The sequence below is a fragment of the Phalacrocorax carbo genome, chromosome 5 (assembly GCF_963921805.1).
Source record: "Phalacrocorax carbo chromosome 5, bPhaCar2.1, whole genome shotgun sequence".
Classification (NCBI taxonomy): Eukaryota; Metazoa; Chordata; class Aves; order Suliformes; family Phalacrocoracidae; genus Phalacrocorax; species Phalacrocorax carbo.
The window spans coordinates 1,933,439-1,961,340 of NC_087517.1; the positions used below are offsets into that span (position 1 = coordinate 1,933,439).

General features: G+C 42.3%; 1 protein-coding gene across 4 annotated transcripts; it reads left to right on the forward strand.

The window, feature by feature from the left end:
• Window positions 1–27,900, forward strand: PRPF40A (pre-mRNA processing factor 40 homolog A). 4 transcript variants are annotated; one of them, XM_064450929.1, is made up of 26 exons: window positions 1–614; window positions 2,762–2,899; window positions 5,898–5,978; window positions 8,992–9,022; window positions 9,257–9,279; window positions 10,871–10,948; window positions 11,051–11,161; window positions 11,638–11,758; window positions 13,061–13,085; window positions 13,460–13,771; window positions 14,671–14,779; window positions 15,720–15,784; window positions 16,424–16,588; window positions 17,206–17,314; window positions 18,768–18,918; window positions 19,305–19,438; window positions 19,833–19,947; window positions 20,099–20,190; window positions 20,366–20,482; window positions 21,010–21,147; window positions 21,779–21,874; window positions 22,872–22,958; window positions 23,046–23,142; window positions 23,240–23,301; window positions 25,444–25,578; window positions 26,664–27,900. In XM_064450929.1, the coding sequence occupies exons 1-26, from the start codon at window positions 252–254 to the stop codon at window positions 26,754–26,756; spliced, it is 3,048 nt and encodes a 1,015-aa protein (XP_064306999.1). In that variant the 5' UTR covers window positions 1–251; the 3' UTR covers window positions 26,757–27,900. The 4 variants fall into 4 exon arrangements, with proteins under 4 accessions (XP_064306999.1, XP_064306996.1, XP_064306997.1 ...); XM_064450926.1 differs by having other exon boundaries at window positions 111–614; window positions 10,847–10,948; window positions 20,087–20,190; XM_064450927.1 differs by having other exon boundaries at window positions 111–614; window positions 10,847–10,948.
• The last annotated feature ends 2 nt before the right edge of the window (window positions 27,901–27,902 follow it).

The window sequence follows — 27,902 nt, forward strand, 5'->3', positions numbered from 1 at the left end:
CCCCTTCCCGGCGTCCCCTTCGCGCACCCCCGCCGCAGCCGCTTCCCTCCGCGCCCGGCCCCGCCGCAGCGGCCCGCTCCCGCCGGGAAGCGCCTCCGCCCGCCGCGACCCCGCTCCGGCCCAGCGAGCCGTCCTTCCTCCGCGGCTCCCCCGCCTCCTTCGGCGCGGGGCCTTGCTCCACCCGCCCGCTCCGCGTCGCCACCGCCGGGAGAGGCGGAGAAGAGCCCCCGGCGGGAGGACCGGCGGCCGGGATGTCGGGTGGGGACTCGGCGGCGGCGGCCGCCACCGCCTCACCGCAGCCGCTCCCCTTCTCCCTGCCGAAGCCCCCTCCCCTCATGCAGCTGACGCCGGGGGACGCTGTCCGCCCCGTTGCCTCCGCCGCGGACCAATCGCCGAAGAGCACCCGGCTGGCGGGCCGCCCGGATTGGCCAGCCGGCAAGCCAGTAAGCCTGCTGGCCCCGTTGCTCCCGCCCCGCGGGGAGCCCGAGCCTCTCATGCCCTTTGGCCCCTCGTCGCGGCAGCCACTCAGAGGGCGGCTTCTTGGCAGGTGCAGCGGGGGCAGCCTGCTCAGCCCCTCGATGCGGCCTGGCGGAGTCGACCGCGGGTCCCTCATGGTGAGTGATGGGGGGGACGGACGGCGGGCGGGCCTCCCGGGCCGCGGCCCCGCTGTGGTGAGGGCGGGGAAGGACCGGGAGGGCGCCGGGGCCGGGCGCGCTTCCGCCTCCGGGGGCGGCGCGTCGCTGTTCAGCCCCGCGGGGGGCGTGGGGTGGGGGGAGCGGGGGCTTCGGCCGGTCCTGCCGTGAGACCCCCACGGCGACCGGCGAGGGGGCTATCACGGTTTGGCCCCAGCCAGTCAGCCCCGCACAGCGGCTCGCTTGCTCCCAGCCGGTGGGATGGGGGCGAGAATCGGAAGGGTAAAAGTGAGAAAACAGATGGATTGAGATAAAAACAGTTTAATAAGTAAAAGAAAAGGTGCTCGCATGCACAGCAAACCAAGGAATTCACTCACTCCTTCCCATGGGCAGGCAGGTGTTCAGTCATCTCCGGGAAAGCAGGGCACCATTGCACATAACAGTGACTTGGGGAGGCAAACGCCATCACTCCGAACGTCCCCCCTTTGTTCTTCCCCCAGTTCGTGTACTGAGCATGATACCATATTGTGTGGGACATCCCTTGGGTCAGCTGGGGTCAGTTATCCCGGCTGTGGCCCCTCCCAGCTCCTTGTGCACCCAGCAGAGCACAGGAAGCTGCAAAGTTCTTGACTAGTGTAAGCACTAGTTAGCAACAACTAAAACATTTCCGCATTATCAACACTGTTTTCAGTACAAATCCAAAACATAGCCCCCATACTACCTACTACAAAGAAAATTATCCCAGCTGAAACCAGGACAGAGGGGCTGGTTGTGAGGTCCATCTGAAAGTAAAAGGAAGTGCAGTAACACTTGGGGGAGGTTTTGAGGATATTCTGTCCTTCTGCTGTGAGTTATTTGGACAGCATCTGAAACTCCGCAAGCAGGCAAGCTGTCACTGCGTGTCTTGTGAGGCTCAAGGATGTGGTGGGGGTCAGGTGTTATATTCAGACATTTCAGACCTTTCTAGTTGCTTGTGATTTCTTGGTCTCGTCTCCCAAGTTGCTAGTGACAGGACGAGAGGGAACAGCCTCAAGTTGCCTTAGGGGAGGTTTAGGTTGGATAGTAGGAACAATTTTTTACTGCAGGAGCGGTCAGGCACTGGGACAGGCTGCCCAGAGAGGTGGGGGAGTCACCGTCCCTGGGGGGGGTTCAGAAACTGTGTAGATGTGGCACTTGGGGGCATGGTTTAGGAAACGTGGTAGTGTTGGGCTGACGGATGGACTTAATGATCCTAGAGGTTTTTTCCAACCTTAATGATTCTGTGATTTCTTGGTATGAACCACCCACTCCCAGCTTCAGAGAGTTAGCATTCCTGTCTTCTGGTACCAAAAAATCATAGAAAAATTGGTTTTGTAAAACATCAAGAAGAAGCGTTATTTATTTTCTGCTAAGGACATTTCTAAAATGATATTTTGCTTAAGAATAGTTTTCATATTTATAAACTAGAGCACTTATACACACACAGGAATATGTTACACATTTAAGTTATATGTTCTTCAAAGAAAAACGCTTTCCAGTATTTAGAACAACTCTTAGAGCTGTTGCTTCTGACTAGAGTAGAAAGCTGTTAATATGTTTTGGTAATTAAAGAAGTAGGAAAAAATGCCCACATCCATTTTTTGTACCAGTGGTGTGACTATGCCAAGTATTAGGACAGCAAGAGGATTCCGGTTTTTAGGAAAATGTGGAGACAGGGATGGTGGTTGGTGTAGAAGCTATTTCGGACTTGGACATCAGGACTAGAAGATAGCTTGTTTCTCTGGCTTTTGTGCTACAACGTTACTTGCGTTAATTGTAGTTGTATGGACGAGCATGCAGAAATAATTCTGTTTCTAAATTTAGTAGGTTTTTTGGTGACAAACCATAAGATGAACGATTTTGGAGGGTTTTTTTCCATTTGAATGTTGGTTTTGAAATTTTAAATGGATCTGTTAATTATGATCAGCTCTGGCTTTAGAGGACCTGGAAGAGTGAGTGATCTTGCTTGCTGTTTTGCAGTAATCAATCTAAAATTGCCCAAATCATTTACCGTTCGGTGTTGAGCAGCAGCCACTTTGTTGCTAATGCTTTTGAGGGGTTTTGGGTTATTGGCTTCATGCTGATTTTTCTCATTTGTTGCTGTCTTTCAGATGGGTCACCCAGGCATGCCACATTACCCTCCCATGGGAATGCACCCTATGGGTCAGAGACCACCCAATATGCCGCCAGTTCCACACGGTATGATGCCTCAGATGATGCCCCCCATGGGAGGACCACCAATGGGGCAGGTAAGGCGGTTTTACAAGATGTAAAAATTTTCTTTCTTCCCTTAACGATATCAGGTAATCCCTGAGGTAGGTAAGTCTCACGCAGTAGCTTGCACATGGTAAGGTTAATAATTCGGGGTATTTTATACCACAGTTCCGATTCTGGCAGAATTACCTTGTAACAGGTAGCTGATGCACCTCACGTGTAACTTTATTTGTAAATAGCCGTAGGTACAAATCCATAATTTGTTTTTTATTAACAGTTTTTGGTAGTTCTTCGGTTTTGAAGAACTAAGGTTGTCTTACTAATACATACTAGACACATGAAGTAGTGGCTCTTTTCAGAGGTAGTAATGGTAGAGAACTTCATGCTTCTTTAGTTCCTGGCGAACTCTTAGGGCTATACAAATGAAAATTATAGAGGGATGCCAGGGAAGAAATAGAGACGTTTTGAATTTTTGCAGAATTCTAGCTTGAATCTTAGGGAGTGGTTTATAATTCTGTGTGTATACAGTTTTTGCTAGTGCTGTGTGTTTGAAAAATATACTTGATGATGCAGGTGTGAGCTGGGGTTGACAGGTAGAGTAGCCAGAATCATATCTGTGCTTTTTGCAGATTTAAAGCTTTTATTTTTGGTAATCAGAGATCCTTTCCTGTGTGGTTCCTGATTAAATTCTGAACTTCTAAAACAAGCAATTCTCTTTCTGGATATAATAAATATTCTAGTGATACTACTTGTGATGATGGTTTGCACAAGTAGAAGCTGTCGCCAACTAGACCAGAAAGGTAGAGCAGACAGAGGATGGCACAAAAGACTAACCCTTTGAGAAGAGCCCACCAGGTCACGCTGGCAGCTCAGTGCCTTCTTTTGCAGTACCTTAGACAGGGCGTCTGTCTTTTTTTGTTGTTGTTGTTAGCTGGTGTATAGAGGCTTGGTAGGAATCTCTTCAGCATGGTTTTGCAGCCTATTAGTTTCTGGTGTAAAAATACTGCAGTTTTGACAGATGAGAGGGATTTGACCATTAGCGTGATAGCTAATACCATGAGCTTTAGTGTGTGTTCATTAGAAACTTCAATAGCAATTCTGTTTTATGCCTCTACCAGACAGTTCTTTCATAGTTTGTGTTCCACTGTTCTCACTCTCATATATCGAATATTTCAGTCTTCAATATTTCATTGAGCAATATGGAGAACTCGGCACCTTTTGGTAGATGTAGAGCAAAAAGCTAAGTACAAATGGTGTGGCAGAGAGGAGATGTGAGGCTCAGTTACCCTACAGCCTTGAAGGCTGGGACAGGACAGTGATTCTCACACCAGAACTATTGTGCTGGAACTGCCAGCTCATGTTAGCTTGTCTCCTTGGATGATAAGTTCTTTCTTCCAGCAGATATCAGAGGTTTATTTTTGAGGCTTTGCAGGGTGGGATGTTCTGTAGCCTGTATTCACCTTTCTGAGGTGAACCCCTGTAGCACAAGTACTCTACATAGAGAATAGCAACAGCCTCCTGTCAGCATCATTCACTGGAGAGTCTTTTGGAAAAGAGTTAGCTCACCTTCCTAATTTTTTTTCCTTTGCTGACGGTGGGTTAGAGTTATGCAGAATCTGAGCAGTGCGCAGAGTTTCTTCAGGACCTGAGCCAGGGTTTTTAAGAAGTTTCACACGCTCAGAGCCCCCTTAGTTGCAACATAGCGGTGGGGCAAGAGTGCTTTCTTCTCCTGCTTCTACAGGATGGCGAGGAATAGGAGGGGCCACCTTCCAGTCTGTCCTTCCTCCCTCACCCTCCCAAGAAAACCTTGTGGATTGAGGGTGGAGCAGTAGCCCTACCACATATCCCTCTCTCCGCACGAGGTACAAGATGAGGAGAGTGGTAACCTGATGCTCCCTGAAGATACAGGGGGATGGGGTCACTTGGCCAGCCTGCCAAGGACAATAAAGGTAATGGGGCATAACTGAAAGGTTGAAGGGGGTTGACTTCTCAAAACCTGTTTGGGATGAGTGACTGAAAGTTCACGTTTGTAATGACCTAAGTTATATATTTTGTTCGTTTTGCTACTTTTTTATGGCTTGTTAGTTCTTAAAAGCCAGGATCAGCAAAAATAATGGGAAATGTTCAAGGTATTAAACACTTTTTTTGGACATCTTTTCAGTGCATCACTTCAGTGATGTGTGACTTCTGTGTAAGTCTCTCCCTTTGAGACTATAAGCATAAATATTTGAGCAAAAGGTGGCTTATCTGAGTAGCAGTTCTGTTGTTTTTTGGTCTTGTGGGATCACCCGACAAACTCAGATACAAGTCTAGACTCAAACTTCTCATTTCTGTGGTGTGGTATGTCCCCATTACCAAGTTCACACTGTTACATGGTTTAATATTGTATGTCTATATTAAGGGTTTTTTTCCCCCAGACCTTTAAAAAAGAGTTCAGAACCTTTTTAGACCTTTGATGTTTAAATTTAATAGCTCTCTTCATCTTGAAGTTGTTTGCAGAAACTCATTCTTCTAGTGTCCCTTGAAAGTGTTTCTCCTTATTTGTGAGGTAAGAGGAAAGGGAGACAGGTTGAAAGTTGTCAAAAAATGTGAGCAGAACTCATCTTAGGCTCTGAGCGTACCTTTGCTTTGTTTAGTTTGTTCTGTGGGGTCTTGGAATTTGCAGAAATCTTTCCCAACCTTTATTTTTCCTGCTTTAACTTAGGATTTTTAGTAATAGCTTATTAACAGATCACACATCTTACCATTTGCTGTTGTTCTTTCATAGTTTAAATTATCTTCTGTATTAATATTTCCTTTCAGACTTTGTAATACTGTAGACACATGTTATTCCTAATGTCAGTTTTGCAGGAGTGTAATGAAGGGAATCAGAATTCTACAAACTTACCATACTTTTTTGTTGCCAGGTGCTTAAAAGGGGTTTTTGAGATTAAAAACTAGTACCAGATAATTGTTTTTAAAATAAAAAAAAGAATCCTTGTATTTTATGTTTAGAATATCATAAAATATATCTGAAGTACTATTTAATTACAGATGCCTGGGATGATGCAGTCAGTAATGCCCGGAATGATGATGTCTCACATGTCTCAAGCTGCTATGCAGCCTACGGTTCCGGTGAGTTTAACTTAACTTTCCTGGTTTTTAAAAGGTCTTTGTGTCAGTTGCTGTCGTTACTTCAGTACGGGTATGCCTTTGTTTTCTTGAGTTGGATTATGAAAAAGGTATTGCAAACTGCAATGAAGTTTTATCTGGCTCTTAAATTATTGTAAAAAATAAGATTTCTATGAGTAGAGCTGGTGATACTTGGTGTCCTGTGGATTTTCATCAGTCTTTAAAATCTTCTCTGTATCTGCATCTGCTTTTCCCTTCTTTTTTCTGCCTGGATTCTGCTTCCCATAATGTTTCCCGCAGCCTCCTTCCTTGTCCCTCACCTTGTCCCTCACCAGCCTGGCAGGAACCAGTGTGAACTCTGGCTCCTTGGAGGGACGGCTAATTGTCTGACCTGTGTATTTCTGATTTTTTGTTAAAGTTTGTGAAATTCAGCGCATTTGAGATCTTGAGTGAAGTTTGCTGAATTCGGTAAAGGTATGAAGTTATTTGGGAGAGGGAAGTGTTAACAGACATTACAGGTGAAGTCTCTCTGAAGTGGAAAAGGCTAAATTTCTTTCCTGTTACTTTAAATCTCTGAAAAGATTATGTTAACTGTCGGAGATCAACTTAAGAACAGTTATTTCCACTTAAATTTAGAAATCAATTACTTTTTATGTTATTACCATGCAGATGCTACATCCCAAAGTCAGAGTTCATCCTTGTAGAACTCTGAATTTTTCTATAGTGCTAAGCACAGAGCTTTTGCTACTGCTTTTGTTGATTATTTCAAAAAATAAGTTGGTTAATACTGCACTTGTTTTTCCCATTAAGGGTTTGCTGAAAGGGACCTTTAATTCGTCTACTAAATATGCTACATGTAACCAGCTGTATTCTGTTAAGCAGTCATCTGCCCTCTGGAGCAGCAAGAGAAAAACCGCAAAGAAACTAAGTTTCTGCAAAATAAGTAGAGAAGGAGCTGTTAGGAAAAGGATGTAACATCACCTTGACACATGCTAGATGGCTGAGAATTCGTACCAGGGAAGGCACGTGAATTACCTTAACACTGGAGAAGAACTTCGTTTAGTGCTTGGGCTTTATCAGACACTTAGAGAATCTGCCTGTTAGTTACAAGTGTGTTTCCCACGGCTGGTGCCTGTTCAATGAGATGTTACTGCCTTAATGTAATTTAAGTGAGTAACTCCTGAGGCAAATTCTTGGGAACTATGCTTCATTAGTTCTTGTGCTCATGTAGCTACTTCCTAATGCACTGAATATTTCGGAAGCTACCCAGTAGGAAGAATATTTCCCATACAGAAGTTATAATTTCTGACAAGTGATGCTCGTGGAAAATTTTGGAAGAATTTCAGAGCTTCAGAAAAAAAACAAACCTTAAAAATGCTAAGGCCAAAAGAGACTTAAGAGGGACGGGAGGGATCAGTGCTAGAATCAGTCTAATTTTGAATTTTACTCTATACTTTTACATATTGTGGCAAAAAGCCAGATCACTTGCTTTTCTAATACTGGATTAGGAGTGAATTTTGACTGAATTAAGTCTTTGGATATATGGTATTTAGGGGGCAAAGTAGCATGGCAGAGGGCTCAAGCTTTTAATTTTGCTCTTAACCCCCTTGGCAGTGATAGCAGGAGCTCACCCCTTTGCGCGTGTGTATGAGAATGCATTTGTCTGTCACAGCAGTGTTCTTGTACCTCTCTGCTGTGACCTGTGTACCACAGCGTGGAAAGTGTTTCAGAAATAAAAGAATGATTTTACCACTTCCTAATTTAAAAGAATCTGTCGGTGAGTAGAAAATTGTGACCACCTTTGCAGCCCTGGTGATTTGCTTGGTAAACTTCATTAAATTGTTGGCTTGTTATAATTTTGTCTGACTGATGGAAAATACCTTCTCAAAGAGTAAAACGTAATCTAAAGCTCCTTGAGGCCAACGGAATGATTTATACTAATGTCAGGGCTCTTTGGTCTTGATGGTTTCATCTGAGTGTGGTGGTCCTTCAAACCGCTCCTGAGCAGGTTCGCTGTCTGTCCTGTGATCTACGGAAGCATTTGCTTCTGGGAAGCTGATTAGAACCGGCGTAATCCCTAAAAATGATTATTCAGCCAGGTTAGTGCTCTTACAGTGCACAGCGAATTAGAATGGAATTTGGAAAACTAAATGTAGGCACGAGAAAAGAAACATGTCAGAAAGGTTACTTACCAGGGGCAGAAATTTAACTGTGGCCTTCTTTAACTGACAGGAGTTAGCCCGTAGATGTACGTGTGCCCACAGAGTGGCAGAGGGTTTTTTAATGTACAGTGTGCACTTTAACGGCCTGCGCTTCCTTGATGATTCGCCTGATTTAATTCTATTGGATAAAACCAAACATAATTGATCAAATATGACTTCTTTTCTCTTTTTAACAAATTTTACTTTTTACTTGAGGAGTTTTTTTTGTTAGTAAAGTTTGTGGAAGAGAGCTGAAAGATAAACCCTAGCAAAGGATAAACCTGCAAGCTATATTTTTGCCTACAGAAGAAGAAAGAAATTGGGAAAACTGAATTTGAATTCTGTTAATCTTTTTCCTTCGTTTGAAAGAATTTCAGAAGGGGTATCTGTAAGTGCTCTGGTTATTTGCAAGCAGTTTTATGAATGCAACAAATTCAATGTTAATATTTTCAAAGGCTTATGCCATGTAATTTTAACAGAAGCCTGCAAAGCTACTCTAGCAGAAATTCAGAATCTCTTTTTTTTCCCTCCCAACCTACTCATTTAAGAGATAAAGATGTGTATTGGAAAGATGGCAAGGAGCCTTCTGGTGTAGTTTGTTGTATATATTGCCTTTCTGAAAAGTAGCTTGATGTGGCTAATCACTTATTTAAGGAGCAGTAATAATTAAGTGGGCGGTGGGAAGCTGGGAATTCATATTGAAGGCAGCAGAGCATTTTGTTGCTGAAAGCACTTGTTTGGATCTGTACTGTATTTATTGATGATTTTATTACAATTACACTCAGCACTTAAATGTCTGTTAATTATTTCTACAGCCAGGGGTGAACAGTATGGATGCACAAGTAGGTAAGTATAAACAATTTGTTACCGTTTCAAAATCTTTCACCAAAATTAGGTGAAGTATTTTTAAAAATACATACACTTTTCTGTAAAATGTGATTTAGCATTTCATTAACTGACATCTTCATTAATTCCCAGAAAAACCCTTTTTTCTTTCAAACACTGATTAATTAGAGTCTTTTATAGAAAAATCAAGTAACCAAACCCTTTTAAAAATTAATTCTTTTAATTTTGTTTCAGGTGTAACACCTCCTGGAACTCAGGTAAGTGAAAACCAAAAATCTAGAAGATTGTAAAAGCAGTGTGGTGTTGCGCATACATGTCTTTGCAGGGTTAAAAGAAAAACCTTGTATCTTATTTTCCTTCTTATATGGAGCTTCTTTGCTTATTTGCTGTCCGTCTGTACTGATTAAGTCTTGCTTGCTGTTCCCTAATGCAGCTGTGCTTCGCAGGAGAAGCCAGGTCAAGGTTCTGGTATTGTTCAGTCCCATGTGATTTATTGGAACCCATATTAGGATTGTCAGGTTACTGAGAGATTTGTTACCAAACACTTTAACAATGAAGAGAGAATAGCATATAGTTACCCATAACGATTCTGAAAACATTGCTTTGTTTTTTGAAGAATATAAAGTACTAACCTGAAAAGAATGATTATCGCTACTTCATTAGTTTTGCGGATCATTGGTAATTTAGCTTAACTTCTCCCCCCTGAAGTCTTGATATTATTTGAAATTTGCTTTTGTTAGCGTCTCTTTCCATGTTCGTCGGAGCATAGTGTAACTCAGTAGTCTAAGTAGGAATAAATATGGAGTAGGTTGCATGGAAGGTGATTCAACACAGGTTGAACTTGTAAACAGGGAGGTGGCTTGCAGGCCAAATTTACTTCATTAGGTGATTTTCAGTACTCTTCCAGTCTTCCATCAGGTGGGAAATCACTGATGGAAGAGAACTGGTGCTGTATATCTCAGTGTGGAAACTTTTGAATCGTGAATTAATGTAACTTTGTACTGAGGTAGGCGGGTCATCTGGAAATAGTCTCAAATTTTAAATTCGTCTTTCATGGCACCTTGAATGACCATGAATAACTTCCAGTGACTGTCAGACTTCTGTTTAAAACACCGGAAATATTAAATTACTTCTGTAGAAGATACCCAGACATTTACTTCTGGTTTTTAAGATGATGAAGAAAATAGGCAACTAAGAGGCAGAATCTGTAAAAATAGTCATCTGGCCTCAAAGATGCTCCATTGTAAATTTTTGGTTGTTGCTTTGAAATGTGGGGACCTTGCACTGAGCTTAATTTGTCCTCTTATTTCTGAGATAGGCGCTCTGTGTAATTGAACAAGGCAGTTGGACCTATGAGGAAGGTGTTTCTCCTCAGCTGTATCCAGTAACTGGAACAGACCGATGGCTAAAGCTGTCATCCGCTGGTCCTGATTTCAGGGAGTTGATGTAAACCATCAATGAAAAGCAATAGGAAGGTCCTGCTGAGTTCACACTAAATTCTCAAAGTCAGAATCTTCTTCAAGCAAATTTTTCTTAGTTTTGACCACATGATGTGCTTCTGGGACTTCCACTTGAAGGTGTTAGGGACCAATCCCATTCACTTTTGCTTCCTTTTCTGATGGTAGTTGGTTGTTTGGATTGCTGAAGGGTGGGGGGGTGAGAGACACTTAACAGCTCTTGTCACAAAGTAGTTTCTTGGAAACAATACCAACTTAAATGTGTTTAGATTTTTGGCTCCTGTCTTTCCTTTGCTGCTGAATTGCTTAGTATATTTAATGTACACTTTCAAACGAAAAACAAATATTAACCAGAATGTCTTTTCAGAGCTCTGTTTTGTTTCGCCCTCAGACAACACATCCTGTAGTTTGTGCAGCCCAGCAAACTGCCACAACCAACAGTTCTGTTAATGAAGAGCACTCTAAACAGGTTTATCTGCTTTCCACTTGTATTTCACTTTTGAGTGGCTTTTGCTCAGTCAGCAATTATTGTTCATCGTTAATGGCATCTTTCACTTTTCATTTTTCCTAGAAATCTACATGGACAGAACACAAATCACCCGATGGAAGAACGTATTACTATAATACTGAAACAAAGCAGTCTACGTGGGAGAAGCCAGATGATCTCAAAACACCTGCTGAGGTAAATTAAATTCAGATCAACGTTACCCTATTGTGTGAGTGTGAGCCCTACTGTGTGAATCCCTGTGAACGCAGGGATTTACTAGCATAAGTATCGCGCAGGAGGGTAGTTGTGCCAATACATTTTTTTTTTCCAATGGGAGCAAACTCTTCAGATAAGAAACGCTGCTAAAATTATCGTGTTTTTATTGTGCTCCTGCTGTTGGTAGAACTTGAGGCTGCAAAGTAGACAAAACTCTTTTAACAGTTTTCCTCAATTTTTAGCTAAATTTTCCATATTAAAAAGCTATCAGTCTTTAGATAAGTAATGTGTGTGTTTATCACTAGGGAGGATTTTCCTTAAAAAGTATATGCCTTGCATTCATTGATCCTGAAGTTGTTTCTTGCCGTAGTGTTTGTGCCTCACTTCTAGCTATTCTTTTAATTTTAAAACACCATTGTAAATTTGATGTTATGTTTCTGTTTTCTGTCCATTAGCAATTGTTGTCTAAGTGTCCCTGGAAAGAGTATAAATCTGATTCGGGAAAGCCCTACTACTATAATTCCCAAACAAAGGAATCGCGCTGGGCAAAACCCAAAGAGCTTGAGGATCTTGAAGGTAATGTTAACAAAAACGAGTAGGGAGGGTGGCAGTGAGTTGCAAGCCAAGCATATGCATGACTTCTGGCAAAAATTTGGTACCAAAGCATAGCAGTCAAACTTCTGTTAGAAATGAGATCTACTGAAATAAGCTGACTGTAGTAGAGCTAATGCAGTCTGAGATTTCTCTGGAGCCGTCTTGTCTCCTGCGTCCTCATCACCACCCCTCCTCTCCATTATACCCGTAGTTCTTGCCTGTTTATGTGGCGGCAGCATCAGCTCCCCCTCGCGTCCCTCAGCAGGAACCGAACTAGGGTGTGACATGCCGTGGCGTGTTCAGGGCTGCGTGCATGCTCTCTGTGTTAGCAGTAGGTAATGCTTCAAGTCGTTCCTCGCTTGAGGGCTGTTGTAGGATTTGACGCTTACTTGGCCACCAATGCTTTGGCAACTTGTAGGAACTCAGTAGGATTTGTGAAGGGGTTTAGGTTGATGGGGGAAGACGTGAGGCCGAGGGGTGACTGTACTCGTCATCATTCACTGGGGAAACCAGAGTTAAAGGGTGCTGGACTTCTGCAATCCAGTATAGCTTAAATCGAGTAAGAATTACATTTTGTTTCGGAGCCTTGATAGAATTTTGAAAACAGTGATGTATTTTGTACCCAGAGCAGTAGTACTGGCTGTCTGCTGAAAGCCAAAATTGTGTGAGGGATATGCTTAGGTATCAGTTTGCTTTTAATTTTTGACAAAAACTATTTTGATAAACTATCATGTGGCAAAAATATTAGTAGTTTCTTTAATGCCCTTCTGTATTAAAAAGGCAGTGTCCCCTTTTGTACAAACATATGATGCTGTGCTCCTGTTTCTCCACTGATAGCATGGTTTTGTTTGGTATTTTAAGGGAAATAAGATCTTGATGAAAAGTCTACAAAATCAGCTGCGGTAAGAAATGAGTATTCTAAAAAAGTACTCCAAAGTGTAAGCATCAGTGGCTGTTAGGATAAAAAAGCAGGAGGGGTCTGTTTCAATAAACCTGACTCTTTTCTGTTCTTTAAACGCGTGTTTTAAAGCTGAAATAATTATTTTAAACCAAAAAGTTTTTTCTTATATACCCTAATCTATATTTAATGGGATTTCTAAATTTTGTTTTAGTCTGAATTGATGGCAGTCTTTAAAGGGCACAAATATTAAAATTAGTGATAGTAAAAAAAAATATTTAAAGCTATGCTTTTATTAAATCATGTTAACAGTAATTTTTTTACCATGCATATATAAACTATTTTTGAAGCTATATTTTGATGTTTTTTTCCCCTTTCTCCTCTAGCAATGATTAAAGCTGAAGAAAACAGGTATGTTTTTAATGGTATGCTAATGTTTTTTATATTAGACTGCCTATCATTTCTTACAAACGGAATCTAGTCCTTGAATCTTGAAACATTCTCCTTGCAGCTTTTCATTCCAAATAGTGGCTTAATATATAAAACTCAAATAATATATTCTAGATTTCTTTTTAATTGGATTGATCTACATAGATGTAGTTTCAGTAAAGCATTTCCTTTCTCCGAGCTAAGACTGTTTTGTGTTCTTCTGCGATACAGTCTTTGTAACTAGACCTAAACCTCTCATTCCGTACCTTATTAACTTACTTAAACTACAGATTTCCTTAAACCATTAAGTTTTCCCATGCTTTTATGTGACCGTTCCTTTTTTTTGATACCTATAGCACAAAGCCTGAAGAATCAACTCCAACAGCATCTGCTCCAGCTGCTGCGGCAGAAGCAGCAAACGCAACCACCACTGCCACAACTGCTGCTGAAACTGCCGCAGCTGCTACTACCACCACTGCTGCTTCTGCAGCAGCAGCAGCCCCCGAAGCAGAAGCTGCAGCTTCTTCTGTGGTAGAAAATGAGAGTACTGGCACGGCTGCAGCTGAGGAACAGGGACAGGCAACTTCTGCACCTGCTGCGCAGGAACAGAGCGGAGAAGCTGCAGCTAATGCAGCAGACGACTCTTCCAAGCAGGAGGCTTCAGCAGAGTAAGTGATATTCCAAAGCATGTGGCTTTGCTGCAGTTGTGTATTTCTTCTAGGATCTGGTTTATCTTCAGTTGTAGGTGGCCAGGCTCCTTTGACAGTTAGCCGTTTCTTCAGTGAAACGTGAGCACGAATCAATGGCAGCAGAGAACAATGATGAGTAAGAAAGAGAGGAAGAAGTATTAAATCAGTTTTTAGAAGAATTAACGCCCTCCCCTTGCCAACCTTCTCCCAAAGCTCTTAAACACTACACAGAACACTAGTGGCTTGAACGTTTCATGAATTTTTCAATAGTTGTAAGAGTTTCCTGGGTTAACATTATATGCTTACCCTGTATGTTTCCTCTTCCGTAGATCTGTGCAATTGGCTATCGTTGGAAGAAATTGCAATCCTAAATAGATCTTCATCTGTTCCACCAGAAATTAGACCCTTTGTTTTTTAATAATGGAGAATTGGTTATGTGGAGAGTTATAGCTTATGGTTTTTATCATTCAAGCAAAAAAAAATAATGCTGTGGGGGGATTGTAGCTATCAGGAAGTAATTAAGGGCAAGAGACATATTTTTAGACACTCCCTTTTATATTTTTTATATATAAAAAAATATTCCTCCTAAATTTCAGCATTATATTTTTATGAATCATTTGTAGATGACTTGAGCAGGTAGCCAATTGCATAAGTGATAATACTTTTCTGAAATAGTTTGCTTTTTTGATCAGTTGTGTACAGTGGCTGTAAGGAGGTGTCTTGTACAAATTGCAGTGTTTATCATGGGTAGCGTTATTGTTTTTCTGTGAGTTGCTGTTTGAAAGACTCGTTCTGTTTATGATGGGTTATGACTCTTCAGTGGCTCTAACTCCGAAAAAAAAGGCTTAAATAATAAAATTACTGATTTTTGTATATAGTGCTGCCTCAAAGAAGGAGGACGATGATGCCCAACCAGTTAAAAAAACCTATACATGGAATACAAAGGAAGAAGCAAAGCAAGCGTTTAAAGAACTGTTAAAAGAAAAGGTATTTCAGTCAACTATTCTTCATGCTTTATTGAGCCACAAAACCTGCATTCGCCAGAAATTGCTAGGCTTTTTTTTTTTGTGAAGAATCTCTCACTGTTGTGGAAGGGGACTTCTGTACTAGACAAGAAATGAGGGAAGAGAGCACTCAGTGAAAAAACCACACAGTTTAAACTTTTTTTCCAGCTCCTTTGGTGAATGGGGAGGTGTTGAGGTTTTGGTCAGGGCTCTCAGTTCAGTGTTTTTCTTATTTTCTTCCTTTTTCATGATCCCCACAGCGTGATGCAAACCTGTAGTCCGGTCTTTGTCCAAAATTCAAACTGGAACAGTGAGTGATTTGATGGACTGCTTCACTAGATGCTTCAGAGACAGACAGCGTAGAGGTCCATATGGAAAAAGGAGAGACTGTTAATTTAGTATGCAGTGTTCCCATAAGCTAGTATGATTTCTAGACACTTTTTTTTTTTCTATATGAAGTAATAATTCTATAAGTGTTGTGGAAGTCATGGTTGCCAATATTTTTGTCTTTCAGTGAGGTACATTTCTAATAGAAGTGTTGCCTGATGGTCTGAGCCCTCAATCTTTTATCTTTGTTTTAAAGATGGAAATTAAGTAGAAGTAAAATGGGACTGGCTTTGGCTCTCCCTCAGAGTATATGGGATCTGTTTGTGTTTGTCTAGTGAGACAACATAGTTGTGTAGGAGACAAACCTCCAGAAGAATTTATTGTAGAAATAGCAATAATCCCAAAAGTACCTTGTTTCATTTTCCATGTTGACTGTTAATACTTTTTTTTTTTTTTTAAATTGTGACAAAGTGATGTCTTAACCTGGAAAGCGTAGTGCTTTTTTTCTTTTTTTGTAAGGGCTGCTTTTTAAGGAATCTGTCATTGTTGGATGTTGGTTCCATATCTAATTAGTTAATGATTTAATGTCTTCGCAGCGAGTACCTTCCAATGCTTCATGGGAGCAAGCTATGAAAATGATCATTAATGATCCTAGATACAGGTACTGCTTGATTCTTTCCTAATTATGTTTTCTACATAAATACTGTTTTAGGTAGTTTGCCCTTACTGATGTAACGTTTGATTGTTTTAAAAGCTATTTGTGCGTTTGTGGAAGTGTACCATTGTCAGGGAACTTTGTTCCTTTACTACATAAAGAAATGCAAGTCCCAGGCTTAATTTTCCATTTGGAAAAGATGTGGCAGTTGTATTTTATGCTCTTTAAATGATTTTTCTGGGGAATAAAATCAGGCACTTACAATGACGGAGCAAAAGACTTTCTGGGTTACTTTTTAAAATGGGTGGCTGCTCTAAACACTGGCAGAAAAGTGGTTGATATCCACAATAAAAATAGCATTGTAATGTGAAACGTGTAAATGCAACCTGAAAGCATGACAGTAGCTTGTGTTTTATTATTAGCTGCTTTTATTAGTAAGTACTTGTTCTTATTGCTTTTCTGAAATGATCTTCCATAATCCTGAGGGAGAGACAGTGTGATGACTGGCCATTTAGATTGTATTTCTTTTTGTCCCAAAAATCCAGATTATTCAAATCTGTTATCTTCTGGCTCTCTGGTTTTGGTTTTCTAATTTAATTTCCTTTTTGTATAATTGACATTGTTTTCTTTTCCTTTGATATGAAGTGCTTTGGCAAAATTAAGTGAAAAAAAGCAAGCCTTTAACGCTTACAAAGTTCAAACAGAAAAGGAAGAGAAAGAAGAAGCAAGATCAAAATACAAAGAAGCTAAAGAATCCTTCCAGCGTTTTCTTGAAAACCATGAAAAGATGACGTCTACAACAAGATACAAGTAAGACTGATCTTCAGTGAAGTTCCAGCCTTCACTAGCTTGCCAAGTTAATAATCAAATCTCGTAGGAACATGTATATTCTCATTTTTGTAGACCCAGGCAAAAAAACAACTCTGAGTGGTGTGCTGACGATAGTGGTTTGAGCTTCTACGAAGTAGAAATAAAAGATAGCGCTGAGAGGAGTTTTATATTACGCCTGCCATTAAAACAAAGTAGTTCCAATAGCTTGTTCATGGAAGTTCATGCCCAAAGGGAAGTGTGTCTAATAAGCCTGTTGTTGAAAATTTCACATATCTGATTTCACGTAGTGTTTGCTAGAACAATGGCCTGAACATGTGCTAGCCCTCCGATAAAAATACTGGTGTAATACCCTGCAGGGCAACTTGCGCTTCTGTGGAGAGGAGTGCAGAGTGGCATCAGCTTTAGTTTTTAACTGTTCCCTTTGTTTATAAGAGACAGAAAGTTGCCACAGAAGAAGCTGCCCAAGACAGAAAATTAGGGAGATGTCATACAAAAGCATTACTACTTCATTTAACGTTATCACAAGCCAGTGGTTTAATTTTAGTCAGTGGTCACCAATAAATGATTGTATGGTTTGTTTCCTTTGTTTTGTGCAGAAAAGCTGAACAAATGTTTGGGGAGATGGAAGTCTGGAATGCGATATCTGAGCGCGATCGTCTTGAAATTTATGAAGATGTCTTGTTTTTTCTGTCTAAGAAAGAGAAGGTAACTTTATTTCAAACCATTCAAACTTTATTTCACTTGTTATCTGTAAATCACGGACAGTCAAAATGCAAACAGAAGGGGAGGAATCTGTGAGAGAGGCATGGAGAACCAAAGGAGAATGGTGCTGCGTTACTGTGAACCATATACTGCTAACAGGGTACAGGTCAGGTTACACCCCCTCCCAAAGGAGAGAGGGAGGAGAACAGAAGGGAGACAAGGGTTTATCAACTGTGAGACACTGGAGAGGGGGGCTTGTCAGTTTAGAAAGATGTGATGGGGGAAGGGGACAGATTAAAAAGCACTGGTGGAGCCATTCAAAACTAGGGCTGAGTTTGTAGAGGTGAGTTCAGAGGCAGGTGTTCCTTATTTCTCATTATACAGCACATAAGGGATGTTCAGTAGAGTTAGCAGGCAGCAGGTGATGAATCTGTACCTAAACAAACTATTGGAAGTTCTGTTCCTGCACAATACACAGCTGAAGTTGTGGAACTAACTGCTGCGGGGTAACATCTTGGAGATCAGAATAGCTACCTGTCTGAAACCAGGCAGGCATGCGAGGAGTAGATCACTCTTGCTGTCTTTCCCTAGTTCATTGCAATCTCCTGGTGGACAAGCTCAGCCCCTGATTTGACTCTGTCTGGCAGATGAAATGGCAGTTTCTTTGAAAGGTCTTTGTTTTTATTGAGATACATTGCTGCTAATTTTGCAATGTGTTTAATTTTTAGTATGATTTTATTAAGTTATATGAGGGCTTTTATTTTGGACTGCTCTGAATCAGACTGTATCATGGGCTTGTTAGAGAAGGGTGTGTTTCCTTTAACCTCAGTGGTGCCGTACTGACTGTGAGGATCTGGGCCTAACTGTATGTGGTCAGTTCATCTTCACGGCAGTTTGGTAGTGACGCTAGCACTGATATCCTTGGGTAGATGGAAACCGGGCAATTAGAGACAAACTGTGTAGCCAGACTGTTTCTGAAATGGATTTAAGTGAGAGTGGCATGAAGGTCCACACTTGTTCAAAAAGCAAAACAAGCAGAAAAGAGGTCAGCATCCCAACAGCGCTGCTGAAGGAGTTGCCCATGGTTAGCACGTCTGGTTTAAAACCGCTCTTGAGCAGCACAGTGGGCCGTAGCACCTTGTGGCAGCACAGACTGTCTACTGAATGCAGTGGCAGTTTCCTAGAAGTATCTCTGAAAGATGAGCACCCTTTCATGAGCTTTTCCCGTCTGTCAGGAGCAGTCAGAGGTAATAGAACTGAATTGGTTTATCTGTGGACTCAAGCAATAATAGTATGTCAAAACCATACGTAGGTCCAAACTATTACATTGCTTTATATGTAAATGAGAGGTTAATGGTGTGTTTTCCTGGAGAACTAACTTGAGGGGTCGTGTATTTTTGTCTGCACTACCTCAAATTTAACAAAAAACCCCAACAAATTTGCGTTTTCTCCTCAGGAGCAAGCCAAACAGTTACGAAAGAGGAATTGGGAAGCTTTGAAGAACATACTAGATAACATGGCTAACGTCACTTACTGTACCACTTGGTCGGAGGCTCAGCAGTATCTGATGGACAATCCTACATTTGCAGAAGATGAGGAACTTCAGAGTATGTAAAAAGTCTATGCCTTTCTTTTGGAACAGGGAATGGATTTGTCTCTAGCAGTGAGGACTCCTGACTGGGTATGGCTTGCCCTTGCGCAGTCCAGAGCTGCTATGACAGCTGCTGAGCAGCCTGTATAAAGGCCTCTGTCATGTTTGGTTCCTCGGAAACAGATGTCAGCTTCAAAAACCATTACTGATTAATCTTAATGATAAAACAAAGGTTACTTTTTTTTTTGTGGGGATTGAATTGCCTTAGTAGTTATTAGCCTTTGAAATTTGAAGTATTATTTGACAATCTGTGTTGCAAACACGCTGCCTTTGCTAGACTGAGTGAGGTCCTGCATGTTCGCTTTCCTAGAAAAGTAATTGTTTTTACTCTTTTGTTGCTAGACATGGATAAGGAGGATGCACTGATCTGTTTTGAGGAACATATCAGGGCATTGGAAAAAGAGGAGGAAGAAGAAAAACAGAAAAGCTTGCTTAGAGAAAGAAGGCGGCAGCGTAAAAATAGAGAATCTTTTCAGGTTGGTAGACTTCCTTTTTCCTTCCTACATGTGTCATGCGGTTAGATATTCTATGTGTGTGTTCTATTTCTTAGGGTAGGCTCACGGGTGCGTGTAATGCGTCAGTTATCAGGGTTGTAGCGTTTTGTCTGCTCTGTAATACGTTTGTTTGCCAGATCGCTGCGAGAGCAGGGGAAGGTAAGAGGAAGTAGATTTGAGTAGAACAGAAATGCAATTGGAACGTTGTAGATGGTGGAGGAAGGCAGGGGGAATGATGATGTAAAAATTATATTTTTATTTCAATCGCATTTTAACAAAAATGGAATTCCAGTTATCAAGAGTATCCGTTCCAGCTGTTAGCCACGTGAAAGTGTGAGGAGTGACTACAAATTTCCTTTTCACTTGTATTTTGTAGCTATTTTTAGATGAACTGCACGAGCATGGACAGTTACATTCGATGTCCTCTTGGATGGAGTTGTACCCAACCATAAGCTCTGACATCAGATTCACTAATATGCTTGGTCAACCTGGTAAGAATACCATCTCGTCCAGCCCGGTAGGCAGTGAGGTCTTGGATGTGGGGCAGAATAGAGCAGGGTTATTTGTATATTTTTGAAATGTTTAAAAAAATGCAGCTCTTTTATTAGAGCTAGCTTTTGACTTATCTAGTTTTTTCGTCAGGATCAACTGCACTTGATCTTTTCAAGTTCTATGTTGAAGACTTGAAAGCACGTTACCATGATGAAAAGAAGATAATAAAAGATATCTTAAAGGTGAGAGGGGAAAATGCTCCATTGTGTGGTTTCTTCTTTTAATGCCAAATACATCATTCAAGTGAACTCTTTGCTATGGGGAGATGGGATTTCACATTGCATTACTGTCATGTGCGTTAGAGCTGAAGTGGGAGTTCCTGACTTACCTGATGCCAAAGAAGCAATTTTCTTGCAGGATAAAGGATTTGTGGTTGAAGTGAATACTTCTTTTGAAGATTTTGTTACGGTCATCAGTTCAACTAAAAGAGCTACTACTTTAGATGCAGGAAATATCAAGCTGGCTTTCAACAGCGTAAGTATTAATATATAGGAATGTTCAAAACAATTACATGAAAATCTCTTGTAAAAAGAAGAATTGGCACTTGTTTTCACTGCATTGCTCCAACTACTTTCGTAATATTTGAGAGAGATGCAGTGCTTTAGAGTTGCTTATCCTGATATTGGTTCCCAAAATAAAGAATATATAAATTGCAGAGGTATATCTTTATTCAAAACATAAACGTTTCAACTTGAGAAATTCTGTGGTAGGAATTAAGTAACGTTTTCTCATTTATACCTAACTTTTCTCACGAGGGATTTGTGTGCGTGTCTGTAATTCTGCCTTGTGTAACGCATTAACTCTATTTTACGTTCTGTTTGAGAAACAGCAGTTGGGTGCTTTAAGAATAACTAGCAGGTTAATTTTCCTGTTTGCCTAGGTGGCTGGTAGAAAACTAATGGTGAACTGTCATTGGGCTTTCCAAAAATTGCATTTAACTGAATTTTTAGTCTTCCATTTTGATACCTTTCAAATGATCTTACAACTTCTGTTTGATACAGCTGCTAGAAAAGGCAGAAGCCCGTGAAAGAGAGAGGGAAAAAGAAGAAGCTCGCAAAATGAAGCGGAAAGAGTCTGCCTTCAAGAGTATGTTGAAGCAAGCTACTCCTCCAATTGAATTGGACGCTGTCTGGGAAGATGTATGTGTTGTCACTTAATTGTGAAAGTCTTTCCAAATACATTTAACGCGCTGCTGCATGATAACGCTCTTATAAGTAATCCTAGATTCTTTAAGCTCTTCGTGTTCCTGTTTATATAAGTTAGACCCATAAAAATTGTCATTTCTTCAGTAAAATTTGAAATTTGATGTGAATAACTTCATTCTGTTGATACTTTCGTTTTGAATACAATTTATAACAAAACAATAAACCCCTATACCCAGCCAGCCAAAGAGGAAAAACTAATCACACAAAGCCCCCAAACTTGATTGAAATGGAGCGCTCTGCTTAATTAACAGTCTATAACTCTGTTCTGGTAAGATCACCTTTAAAAACCTTTCCTCTCAAAGTGTACTTTGTATAAAAATGCGTGCTTCAGCAAGCTTGTGTGGCTTAAATGGCATATGCAGGAAATAACTGCCTGATTCTGCGCGCCTCCCGCTGTTACTGAGACTCATTTGGTTGTGAAGCTGGCATGAAAAAAGGGTTTAGCCTTGTGACAGTACAGTGGCTTTTTCAACTGCTGAAATCATGTCTTTTTTTTAACTCTTATTACTTTTATCTCTAAATGGCTGTATTGCACGTTAGTATTTCGTTGCTGGTTTTCTTACAGATCAGGGATAGATTTGTGAAGGAACCAGCATTTGAAGACATCACTCTGGAGTCTGAAAGAAAAAGAATATTTAAAGATTTCATGCATGTACTAGAGGTAACTACTACTTCATATTTTTCTGATTAGAGACTATACAAATAATTTTTTAGTTGATAAGCTCTTAAATCGTGTGGGAAGGGAGAGGGATTTAACAGAACTCTACTGATTTCTGTTACAGTGGACACTGTACGTTACGTAAAAGTGATGGATATTAAAACCTCAGCTTCGAAGTAAGGAAGTGAAGAATATGTTACAGTTATTTGGTATTATTTGATACATAGTTGTTCTGTTAATCTGCTTCCCTACCAGAATTTTTGGAAGTTAATTTAGCATCAAAATTTCCTGGTTTATTTTAGAAAAAATTGTTTTATTTTAGGAAAAAAGTTGACAAAATTGTTCTGTTACTTCATAAAAAACGTGATGAAACTTCTGCAGTGTTTTGTTCACTAGAAGTCTTCAAGAACACGCCAAGCTCCGCAGGTGTACTTTTTTTTTCTCCCCTGCTGTAGCCAATTTTTTGCTGACGTGCAAACGGGATGTTGCAGTTTAGTTTTGTTCTTAACTTTTGGGTGGGCCGCAGTAAGCTGCAGAAGTTGAGAGGAGTCGTTCTTGTTGAATAAGGCGCTGTTTTTTCCTAAATACTAATGCAAGGTTTGATTTTGCAGCATGTGCTCTTTGGGGTTTTTGTTTCATTTTCTGGAGTTTGTAAGAGATTTAAAATGGCTTAATTTCAGAACTTGAAATTTGGCAAAGCAAGGTAACAGTCTGGTCTAGGCCGTCTTGAGCAGGGGCTTTGATTGGAAGCATTGAAAGAGGGATCTGGGTAATAGAGGCTGTGTGCATCCAAGTTTAAAGCTTTATGCTTCCTTGCTTCTAAATCCTTATTACAACTTAGCACGGCAATCCTGGGAGCTGTTTATGGGTTTTGACACTTGATTTTGTATTTTTTTAACGACTGCTAGCTGTAGATGCCTTGTGGGCCATAAGACACCATTACAGTTCCTTGCTGTGTCCTACAGACCGATTAAAACACTTGCCTTCTCTTCTACTCCAGCACGAGTGTCAGCATCATCATTCAAAGAACAAGAAACATTCGAAGAAGTCTAAAAAACACCACAGGAAGCGATCACGTTCTCGTTCGGTAAGGTGTTCCTTGATGTCTTCAGATCTACTTCTGTAACTGTTCGTAATGCCGTCGCCTTGCTAAGCACGTGTTTTGTATCTCAAGGGCTCAGAGTCGGAGGACGATGACAGCCATTCCAAGAAGAAGAGGCAGCGTTCGGAATCTAGATCAGTTTCCGAGCGTTCTTCCAGTGCAGAATCTGGTATGAGGCTGGTTTGTTTTTAAAATGAATGTTACTGTTTTATTCCTGGGTCTTTATCATTTTATTGATGTATTTTTGTTTCTCCATATGTTTGCAGAGAGAAGTTACAAGAAGTCAAAAAAACACAAGAAAAAGAGCAAGAAGAGAAGACATAAGTCTGTAAGTGCAGTTAAATTTTTGATTTGGCTAATGGGCAGCTTGACACGGTTTCAGTGATCCTTGTAAGGTATCCATAATGATCCTTTGTGACAGGGACTGCGTGAGGTCAGACTGGAGGAGGGTATTGGCACCATAATAACTTTCTGTAACATATGTTGTAATATCCAACCATTTAAGACAGCTAAATCTGGGGGTTTTACTGCAACCATGCAAGCAGATGAAGGACTGTACTAGTCGCCTGGCCTCTTTGCTGTTTATCATGGCAAATCCTGGTATTTGCTTACTGTGGGGTGCTGGGAAGAATCCCAGCCATCTTTTCCTTTTGCTTTACGCTGAGCATCATTCTGTTTGTCTGCTTCAGCGTTGTGCTAGCAGCTCTGCTATCGAGTGCACTGGAGCATCAAAAGGACCTACAGAGCAGAAAGAGTTCTCACTCTGTGTATGGGTTGAGGCCAAAGAATGTTTTGGTGGATTAATTTTTGGGGGGGGTAAAGAAAGAAGTTTGATTCTCTGAACCCATCTTGGCTGCAGAACTCTTCAAAACTGATGCGTTCTGTTTTTGTAACTTTTTAGCAGTTAGCTGTGCCCTTCTGTGGACAGCATTCGTAAGGAGGGGGAATATTAATTGTTAGCCATTGAGTAAGATACAGAACCCCAGGTGGGAAGGGACCTCAGGGATCATCTAGTCCAACCTTTCTGGGAAGAGCACAGTCTAGACAAGATGGCCCAGCGCCCCATCCAGCCGTCTCTTGAAGGTGCCCAACGTGGCCGAGCCAACCCCTTCCCTGGGGAGATCATTCCAGTGGTGACTGTCCTCAGTGTGAAAAATGTCCCTCTGGTGTCCAGTCGGAATCTCCCCAAGAGCAACTTGTGTCCATCCCCCTTGTCCTCTCCATGGGACTCCGTGTAAAAAGGGAGTCTCCGTCTTCTCTGTAGCTGCCCCTTAAGTACTGGTACATGGGGATGAGATCCCCTCTGAGCCTCCTTTTCTCCAGGCTGAACAAACCCAGCTCTCCCAGCCTATCCTCATATGGCAGCTTCCCAGTCCTCTGATCATCTTGGTGGCCCTTCTCTGGACCCCTTCCAGCCTGGCCACAACGTTTTTGTATAGCAGGGACCAGAACTGCACACAGCACTCCAGGGGTGGCCTGACCAGCGCTGAGTAGAGCAGGATAATGACTTCTTTCTCTCTGGTGGTGATGCCCTTGTTGATGTAACCCAGCATCCTGTTGGCCTTCTTGGCTGCAGCAGCCACTGTTCGCTCATATTGAGCTTCCCCCCACCAGGACCCCCAGGTCCCTTCCCACAGAGCTGCTCTCCAGCCAGGTGGATCCCAGCCTGTGCTGCACTCCCAGGTTATGTTTTCCCAGGTGCATGACCTTACACTTCAACAAGAACTTCATAAGGTTCTTGCTGGCCCACTCCTCCAGCCTATCCAGGTCTCCCTGCAGAGCAGCTCTCCCTTCTGGAGTGTCTGCTTCCCCACTCAACTTGGTGTCATCTGCAAACTCCATCAGGCTACACTTGATCCCGTTATCCAGATCACTTATGAAGATGCTGAATAACATTGGGCCCAATATTGGTCCCCGGGGGACCCCACTTAGGACAGGTTGCCACTTGGAAAAAGCTATTTACCACCACCACTGCTGGTGCCAAAGGGCTGCAGCACAGGCAAGGTCCCATAAGCTTTGCAACACTGGGATGAAACGTGCAGTAAAACCACGGGGTGACACCTAGTCCCCGACAGTGCGGCCAATAGTCCAGTGCAAGCGCAGCGATCCAGTATGGCCCAGCTACAGAAAAACATTCCCATGTCTCACCGTTTCCAGAGATATAATTGAACAAATAACATTGGTGCATAGGGGAGGTTTGTCTGGCACCCAGCGTGCCCCGTCCTTGCGTGCGCTGAGAGTGGCCAGAGTTGCTCTTAGTGAGCAAAGCGCTCTCCTTTTCTTTTCAAATCGCTTCAGTAAGGTTTCTGCGTTACTTCTGCCATAGTTAATAGGACGGGCTTAATAGGTAACCACTTCAAGCAGTTGCTTAATACGTTCTATACTGAAATGAAGTCAGACTTATCTGAGGTGTGGTTATTCTATGAATCAATATTTAATATATTTAATATTATCCCCTTTGTTCACACAGGATTCACCAGAATCGGATATGGAACGAGAAAAAGACAAAAAAGAGAGAGAGCGAGAGAGCGAAAAGGACAGAGCTCGACAAAGATCTGAATCAAAACATAAATCTCCTACTAAAAAACGACCTGGAAAAGATTCTGTAAGCTTTCTTGTTTCCTTTTTATCTGATGCTCTGGGCTTTGTGCATCGGCAGGATGCTACAGGACAGCACGCAAGCTTTATGGGTTTACTTTAAGTAAGGTGCTAAAGCTTTATTTATGTTCCATTTTATAGATAAAAAGGACCAAACGTTTAAGCAGAGCTTAATCATACAGATCCTCTTCCCTCACGTAGGGGGGGTTTGATTGGTGTGTGAAATTCCTGTTGGATTAAGTGCTGTTTGTTGTTGCTCGTTGACGTGAAGTGTGAGTGAGGAGCGTCATTTTATAGACAGCAGCACTGAAGTTTGGTCCGTCCTGCGACAAAGTCGTGTTTACGCCTAAGCTGCCGTTCTTTTTTCCATCTGCTTGGCCAGACCGATCTCAAAGAGCCGAGCAGCACGAGCCAGTTAAACATTTGAGTGGCTCTGTGACACCTGCGTCCGAAAATTTTGGTGGTCGCAGTGCTGGGCTGGGGCCGGAAGAAAACCTTAGCGGAACGAGGTTCCACCATTCTCGCGGTTTTTAAGTGGGCGCGTGCTCGTGGCTGTGGTCCTGCCCTGTGCTGCCGCCCTTCTGCGCCCAACGTGTTTTGGAAGGGGTGTAGGACGGTATGTTCAAAGACACATCAGGCGCTTGAATGAAAAACAAACTTCAGCACCTTTTGGGGTGTCTCCAGGGGAGAACTATAACTGGAGCGAGGCATATTTACACTGGGGGTGGTGGCATCCGTCTGGATGACGCCCCTTACATTCCACCTTCCGAGAGGAGACGGGAGGGCACATCTGCTTTTTATATTATCTTCTTAAAATAAGCCTCCAGGTGCCTTTGAAGAGCCCAGCACATGGCCTAACGCGGCATCTTCTATCGAGAACGCGAACTCGGAACAAGGAGCTCGGCTTACCTTGCGCTTTCCCCCTGCCCTCCCCGCTTGTCCTGGCTGCTCTCGGGGTTCGGGAGCGCGGCGCTGAGCAGCCGCCCGTGCCGTGCGCTCCCCGGCTTTCTGCCCGTGCTCCTGCCGGAGGGCCGTCCTCCCGCCGGGCGGCCAGTGCGGTGCCCTCACCCCTAACCGTGCTTCTCTCCGCAGGGGAACTGGGATACTTCTGGCAGCGAACTGAGCGAAGGGGAGTTGGAAAAACAGAGGAGGACTCTTTTGGAACAACTGGATGAAGATCAATGAGAACGTTATTTATACCAAATATGTTTACATTGTGGCATAATAAAAGAAACCAATGTCTAATTCAGGACGTGGGTTCTGATATCCTGAGTTCCATTGTTGAGATAACAGCGGGTTTTAATTTTACCGCATAAATACATTCAAGTACTATTATCATGGGCCCGGCATCAAATCTAGAAAAGCAAATGAAATTATGAGTGCAAAGTTGGCTGTCTGTCCTGACCTGCTAGGCAGGACGGGTGCTCCGCTCGCCGTGGAGGGAGCCCTCTGAGGGGAACACCGCGGCGGAGGAGGGCGTTCGGGGCTCGACAGACCCTGTCCGCGGGCCCGGGGAGGCGTTGGCACCTTTCTAGCAAAGCATCTCTCAAGTTACGGTCCTTCCTAGAAAGGTAGTAACGCGGGTTTTCCTGGCCGGCGTAGGCAGGTAAAATGTCATTTTTAGAAAGAGTTTGCTAATATAGTTTCTTGTGGTTTAATTCGTTTTATGGATTTGATTTTATTTTGGAAAGGGGAAGGCAATGGAAGGGGAGCAATGAATCGGTTTCTTGGTCTGTACTGCAAAAAACATCAGATGTTGGAATTTTTCTTTTGTGAACCGCGTCACCGGCCAAACCGGCGTTGAGCTTTTGTACGGAAGGGAAGGCTTTGACCTCCCGGCTGAGACTGGAGCCTAAGTGCCGTCTCAGAGTGCATTTATGGTAAACATTCAAAGCCCTGGAGCTGCCGTTGATGGGAAGGCGAGGGGCCGCGCGTCGCGGTGCCAGCAGAGGGTGCCGCCTCTCGCAGCCGCCTCGCGCTCCCCTAAAACCCCTTCCCGAACGGCTGCGGGTGTCGTTTCAGCGCTTATCTTCCCGTTAAGAAAATGAAAGACTGAAAAAAATCCAATTGTAACTGAATTTCAATGCGTTGCCTTAAGAACCTGCTGAAGAATGTACCACCCCCTTTTGACAGCAGCCGTGTCTAGAACAGCCCTGAAAAAGAGAGAAGAAGCTTAAGCCCGGTCTCCTTTCCCATTGCCTCTGCCCAGTTTGCTTTAGGAAGGCTGGCAAGCGGCGGCTGCCGTGGTACACGTTCGGAAACCTCTGATTGGAATATTTTTGTACATTTTTATCAATTATTAAACCTTGCCTTCTAGCGCGTACTAGTATT

Excerpts from the sequence above, each read along its gene's own strand:
- PRPF40A (XM_064450926.1), top strand. The coding sequence starts at position 252 with ATGTCGGGTGGGGACTCGGCGGCGGCGGCCGCCACCGCCTCACCGCAG. Across the intron at positions 21,875-22,871 it reads ATTTCATGCATGTACTAGAG|CACGAGTGTCAGCATCATCA; the intron begins GTAACTACTACT and ends CTTCTACTCCAG. Across the intron at positions 25,579-26,663 it reads AACGACCTGGAAAAGATTCT|GGGAACTGGGATACTTCTGG; the intron begins GTAAGCTTTCTT and ends TTCTCTCCGCAG.